This window comes from Daphnia carinata, chromosome 1 (genome assembly GCF_022539665.2).
Source record: "Daphnia carinata strain CSIRO-1 chromosome 1, CSIRO_AGI_Dcar_HiC_V3, whole genome shotgun sequence".
NCBI lineage: Eukaryota > Metazoa > Arthropoda > Branchiopoda > Diplostraca > Daphniidae > Daphnia > Daphnia carinata.
This window is the reverse complement of record NC_081331.1, coordinates 8,770,705-8,777,540: the sequence shown is the minus strand read 5'-3', so window position 1 is coordinate 8,777,540 and position 6,836 is coordinate 8,770,705. Positions and strand designations below refer to the sequence as shown.

Here is a 6,836-nt window from a genome sequence, read left to right as displayed (position 1 = left end):
ACAGATCCTGATATCTAGCAGTTTAAACTCCCGGTAACATACCCCAATTTCAGACTCCTCACCGTTGATGCCATCTTTTCGACCTTTGATTTGTCCATCGTCCTTCAAGCAATTATAATAAAGCTTTTGCCACGGTGTCGATAGAGACCTTTTACACTTCGTTCCATACTTCACATTCATGTGGGTTACACGGGATGTGTTGGAAATAAGTTTAATTACAATTTAACGAACTATTTTCAATAAGAATAGGACAATACAACGTATGCTATTCTCTACGCGATGATTTTTCCTTTATTATTTGTTCACCCCTTTTTTATAAAGCCCACGACATTTCAATAAGATTGTAATATCACGTTTCATCGGAGACTCATCCCACTCGACTCAACTCGTGTCTAAATCAAATCCAAAACATCAAATTTTGATGTTTTGGATTCTTTTTATAACAAGTTTCAAAATGTTTCGTTTTATTCACACAATTGTTGGCGAATGACGTAAATAACGCATAAAAGAATGGACCTACCTTTGGCTATTATAAATCCGTAATGTATATTGTGCTGAAGCTTAGATAGAAACTAACCAGACAAAAATGATTTAGTTTTTCTTGGTCAGTTAGGAATTTCAAGAAAGGAGCAAGAAGACACGAAGAGTGTTTCTAACATAACTGAATAATCGAATGAGATAAAACTAAGTTTCTTACAAGCTGAATGTAATTGAATATTTCCATGTAAATATTCGAATAAAAATCAATTCCGAATGGGAATTGTACAACCGCTAGGCGACAATTACTGGAACGTGAATACCCCATAAGTGGAATGGCACCCAATGGAATGAAATCAAGGAAACGTGCTGCGGGCGTTAAACATTGGGGAGATAATAGGAAGAAAGTGAATTGCAGGCATTAATCACATACTGAATCACGTCGAAATTTTGTTGAAGATTACGCCATAAGAAAGCAACATGAAATGGAATGCAACCTGAAGAAAAGTACACTATCACGCGTTACACTTCAATTCATCCTCATCAACTGGGAGAAATATTGACGTACGTTGCCCTCGCACTAGCGATCTAACAAATCAATAAAATTCCGAGTCTGAACTTCGGATTGAATAAGACTCCCGATCTTCATTGTCTTCATCTTCCTCTCCAGGAGAGGCTGTTTGAGCTGTTCGTCCAGCGTTAAAATCTTGCGTCTTTCTGTTGGCTGTTAAAAGCAAAAGACATTTTAAAATTACAATTACCGTTAACAGACCTTCATCTTTAATACATAAGCAAGCAAAAATGCTGTTCTAGTCAGCGTCATAATAAACTTATTTGACATGACAACTTTGGACCAAAACAAAGCAAAACTTGTTTCCATTGCACTCTCGCAATGCAAGGCTTTATTAGGCAGTGGAAGAAAAAAGGTTGACGGTGGGTGGGCCTGTTGATAGGAGTAACAAATTTGCGTACAGAACTATCATTTATATACATTACCTAGGCTTAAAGAAGACAAGTTGAGAGAACTCGATCTCCTTCCGTTGGTGCGGACAGAATCAATCATGATATGAATAATCATTGAAAGGCAATCGGCTACTCTAGCATTCGGTGCGCAGGATAAGGCAGGGTTGTATCCGTTCACATCAATTACCGTGACCGACGCTCCCTTTTCAAGCAACGTTTGAGTGACTGCTACCAGTCCATTTCTCGCGGCAATATGCAACGGCCTAACACAAATTTTCACGTCTTACGAACATTTTGCATTAAAGTCTTCAATTTCATTTACGTTCTTAGGTCAGAGTTTGCTGCATCAATCAACTCAGGTTCGGTTATTCTCTCTAGAAGCATCAGGGCAGCAGATTCGGCAGAGGCGAGGCAGGCGTGGTGTAAAGCCGTATTTCCATTTCGATCACGCTTCGACAGATCGACACACTGGGTGAGTAGCAATTCTATAACATCAGAAACAAATAAAAACGACGATCATAGTTCAATTTCAGTCACGAAAACGAAGAAGAAAAAAAATTAAGTACTATTCACCAAATTACCTAGGACGCACGTATGGCCCTTGGCTGCTAGCATTATGGGTGTTCGTTGGCGGGCATCTTGGGCATTCAAATCAGGAACGTAGTTGAGAAGAAGCAACAACATGTCAGTTGATCCACAAGCAGAGGCCACTGTGACATAAAGGCAAGTAATGGTAAAACCAAAATCAGAAAACTAAACGAAATGAATTTTTAAATAATAAATAAAGTTGTTTGTTAGTTAGGCACGACTCACCATGAACAGCTGTTTGACCTCGTCTGTCTTTTGCCTGGACGGCCGATGGTCCATAATGTTCCAATAAAGCGGCAGCGCACAATTCGTTTCCTTGAGAGCTACGATACATTGAACTATGTTTTTAATGATAAAATTGTTTTATTCCTACAACATGACTTACACGGCACAATGAAGAGGCGTGAACTGGTTTCCAACTGAGGTTGAGCTTGGATCATGCTCCAATAATGCTTCTACACAATTTTCGTGACCTGCAATCAATTAAAGGAGTAGCCATTACTATCATCGGCGCGCGCACAACACAAGCTACCGCAAAGTCCTATCCCATTTCAAAGCCTCCAAAGGCGAATACACTCGAAAAAGTTTGACATCCACAGCACTACAATTTCTTTACAGAAATTCATAGCCGGATAACTTCTGCGAAAGCTTTTATGGCTGGATGATAACATAATTTCCATTTTGCAATAAAAAAAAAAAAATAATAATCTGTGCAGGCTAATTGGTTTCCCAAAAAGTATGTTTCTTTTTTCCTCTTACCTTTGTAAGCTGCCCAATGAAGGGGTGTGTAGTGCTCATTATCGAGCAGCTTCAAACCATTTAAAGGCTCGTTGTCTTGCGACAGCAACTGTTTCAGCACGTTTACATTTCCCGCAGCCGCTGCAAGGTGAAATGGTGTTTTGCCCAAGTGGTCCTTCTGGTATGGTGAGGCTTTGGCATCCAACAACGAAGTAACACAGTCTTCGGACCCTCGACATGAAGCATAATGCAATGCAGTTCTGCCGTTGTTGTCGAAAAGGTCTACAACAGAGCCGTAAGCTAACAAAATGTCAGTTGATTGCTTCCGTCCTTCACTTGCGTGTTGGACGGCAAGCATTAACGGCGTTCGATTTTGCGAATCCCGTACATCCACAAGCTCCATATGCCTAGCGTTTCATTATGCACTATGCATTAGTTAAGACGCCTAGGGAACCGACACCGTCATTTACTATTACCTATCAAGAAGCTGTTGCAGACATGCAAAATGTCCGTTGGCTGCCGCTCGGTGAATAGCAGTTCGAAGGGTTCCGGGTTGAGCAACCGGATGAGCGCCGTACTCCATCAGGGCATTTATACATTCTACATGACCAAATTGAGCCGATAAATCCAGCGGCGTCCTTCCATTTGAATCAGTCACATTAACATCAGAGCTTATGGCAGCAAGCGTCGTCACTGCTTTTCTGTGGCCCTTGTAAGCAGCCAAATGTAGTGGGGATATGCTCAACGGTTCATTTGCATACCCACCGCTATTAGAAACTGAAAACTCGTTCAGCAGCACATGTAACGCTCCATCGTGCCCGCCTAAAATTGCATCGAAACAAAGAAGGGAAGTGACAAAAGCAAGTGTGACTACCTGATCAACTTCTCTTGACATGCATACCTGCTGCAGCATAGTGAAGCACCGAGTAGCCTTGTTTGTCCAGGGTGGAGGTATTTGCCTTGCGTCTAAGTAAATATTCAACGCATTTGCCATCCACGTCAGCGGCAGCCGCATAGTGGAGGGCTGTTGCACCTGCCGAATCTATTAAGCTTATGCTGGATCCCACACTTACTAAAGTATATACGCATTGGTAATGAGCTTGACTTGCAGCATAATGCAGGGGAATTCGACCAAAAGAGTCAATCACATTAAAGTCAGCTCCACTACTAATTAATAAATCAACGCATTCTGCGTTTCCTTTATATGCGCAGAGGTGAAGGCACGTTCTGCCATAATCATCTTGGGTATCCAATTCGCCGCGCACATGAAGTAGTTTTCGGCAACATTCAACATATCCACTCAAGGCTGCCAGATGCATTGGAGTCATACCACAACGGCCTTTTCGGCTAGGGTCGGCCCCGAATTTGAGAAGCACACCGATTAACAGTTCATGGCCATGTGCAGCTGCAATATGTAGGGCAGTGCAACCTGAAAGAAAACATTTGATAAACAATCATACTTTGCTGAGCAATAACTAGTGACATTTATGCTATGTCTAGGTCAAAGGATTTTCGAAACTCACTCAGGAGTTAATACGAAACTAAATTTTGGAATAAACTAGAACATTGTTTAATCGTAAATTCAATTTGCATTGCCAACATATTCGACTTTAGGTTAATAAAAGTATGACATCTAGATACTCATTTACTAAATGGTCAACTTAAAAAAAAAAAGAAGAAAAATTAAATATAAAACAAAAACATACAACCTTCCTTGTCTCCAATATCAACGAGCGCTCCGCGATCCAAAAGCATCTGTGCTCTGGTAAACCGTCCATGAATGGCAGTCATATGTAACGGGGTGCGCCTAAGTGTTATTTAAAAAATCAGTCGCTGGAAGGTCAATGCATACACTATTTGAAAAATACCCATCTTTAGCTTGAAGATTTATATTTGCTTGTTGATCTATAAGATGAGTTAGGCATTGCTCCCCCTATTTTCAAATTAGTTTTGCATTTAGTTGTGTGTATCAAAGATCGGCTACAACTTGCATACATTTGTTGCGGTAGCAGCAATATGAACTGGAGTTTGCCCTGCAACATTTAAGGCATTGATGAGGGCTCCCGAGGCCACAAATTCTTGGCACACCAGTTCGTGCCCATTAAGGCACGCTGTGTGTAAAGGTGTGTTTCCGAAAGAATTTTTAGCGTTGCGGTCAGCCCCAGCTTCCAGTAACTGTTGTGCCACACAAACTTGGCCACTTGCAGCGGCCTAATTATGACCAAAGGCAGAAGAGACAAAAAATAAAGTACGGCAGAGCAGTGAAGACACAAAATTGGAAGGAGATTAAATTTTTTAACAGATCTTTGTTTAAAGTTAAGCAAAATTAATTAAGGTGCTCAATTAATATGCCGCAACATTTACCGCGTGCAAAGGCGAATACAGGTCCTTGTCTCGTATGTTCACTTCGGCACCAAACTGAAGTAAGATTTTCACAACAGCCGTATGACCCATGTATGACGCCCAGTGTAGTGCCTGTCTATCTCTTTTATCAAATGCATTCAACGAAGCTCCATGTTGAATCAAAAGCTCTACTAGATCACTATGACTAAAAAGTAGATGACAAACAGTTTCAAGATATTGATGGATAACATATTTAATAAAACCATACCCATTGAAACAGGCATGATGAAGTGCAGTACAGCCAGACCGATCTGAAACATTTACTGTGGGAGATACCGCCAGCAATGTTTTGGCACATTTGTAGCCATTATTACAGCTAGCTATGTGCAATGGGGTTTGCCAGTTTTTATCACGAGCATTAGTATCAGCATTGTATTTGAGTAATACTTGAACTGTATCCTGCCATGTTAATAATTAACACTTAAGATTGGTTACCAAATAATATATCTTCACACCCCCTCCCCAAGCTTACATCATTTCCTGATCTGCAAGCTCGATGTAAGGGTGTAAGCCATTTAGAATCTTTAATATTCACTCTGGCCCCTTTTTGCAAAAGAAACTCTGTAATACTTGCATTTCCTTTATATGCAGAGGCATGCAGTGGGCTACGTTTTTCATCATCTTGATAATTAATGTCAACATTCTCCTTCAGAAGGCTTTCTATTTCATTAAGATTTCCTTTGAATATTGCCTGGACAAGAGGGGGCTATAGAAATTTAAAATTTATTACTGTTATCATTTTAATCCCAATACGGAAATTGAAAGAATGATGGAATTTTTGATTATTAATATTGTAGAGGCCAAAAACTGAAAGTTCCGTAAGTGAAAATAATAATAAATGGTAATATTTTGGTCCAAGAGTGAAACTGGCACTTATTGGCATGAACGATTTTCTTTTACTATTTTTTCTCTACCACCATAGGTAGCAGACACAATAGTTTACACAGGTTCTTCACATAGAGATGCAATTCCACATTTAAATTCAAGAGGAAAACATACTGCTAGTTTGCTCAACAAATTTAAATACTACTTCGTGAATTTCTATCAGCTGACATAAAAATAACGAAACTCACTTCTTGAGATAAATTTAGTATAACCATTCCGATTTTTCGGCTCCTAGTGAATAAATAAAAAATTTCGTTTATGGAATTGAAACTAGAAGCACTATGAATGGTAGTCTGCTTGCCCAAGGCCTACATAATGGTTAAGGCTAGTGTTGGGGATACATCGGAATTCTGAAGTTACATGAAATGTCGTATCGGGGTTTCTGCGTATCGTCGATCCATCCGTGTATCGGTATCGGAAATGGCTTGACGGCTATGTTGATTTTTAAAACTATACACCAGTTATGGAAGTTGCGTCGAAAATTTCTGAATTGTGTCTCAAAAAAAAAATTTTAATGTTAAATTGTACCTTGGTTTCCCAAAGAAAATAAATTATAGTCAAAGCATCGGATGCTGTTTAGTCTATTCCTGATTTTTTAAATGATCTGCGAGTACTCATTCTTAAATTTGCTCTTTGCGAAGAAGTATTTCTAGCAGATAAAAAGGTTTTTGCTATTTCGAGATGCCAAAACAAACGTGAACTTGGAATATTTTTTTCTGTAGTCAGAAAAATTAAAAAAGGTTTATTTTAAATTCTAGCACTTATTCCACAAAAAAAAGAAC

The 6,836-nt window shown here is 39.5% G+C and overlaps 1 protein-coding gene across 2 annotated transcripts; it reads right to left on the bottom strand.

Annotated features, from left to right (window-relative positions):
- Nucleotides 1-681: 681 nt before the first annotated feature.
- LOC130695799 (serine/threonine-protein phosphatase 6 regulatory ankyrin repeat subunit A-like) lies at nucleotides 682-6,390 on the bottom strand. 2 transcript variants are annotated; one of them, XM_057518854.2, is made up of 16 exons: nucleotides 6,243-6,390; nucleotides 5,642-5,875; nucleotides 5,378-5,568; nucleotides 5,131-5,314; nucleotides 4,762-4,977; nucleotides 4,635-4,699; nucleotides 4,476-4,573; nucleotides 3,668-4,195; nucleotides 3,243-3,588; nucleotides 2,788-3,173; nucleotides 2,414-2,501; nucleotides 2,254-2,351; nucleotides 2,022-2,150; nucleotides 1,763-1,925; nucleotides 1,474-1,703; nucleotides 682-1,201 (listed from the first exon to the last, which is right to left on the bottom strand). In XM_057518854.2, exons 1-16 carry the CDS (start codon nucleotides 6,267-6,269, stop codon nucleotides 1,074-1,076), a joined length of 3,111 nt encoding a protein of 1,036 aa, XP_057374837.1. In that variant the 5' UTR covers nucleotides 6,270-6,390; the 3' UTR covers nucleotides 682-1,073. The 2 variants fall into 2 exon arrangements, with proteins under 2 accessions (XP_057374837.1, XP_057374845.1); XM_057518862.2 differs by lacking the exon at nucleotides 4,476-4,573 and having other exon boundaries at nucleotides 4,621-4,699.
- Between the last annotated feature and the right edge of the window lie 446 nt (nucleotides 6,391-6,836).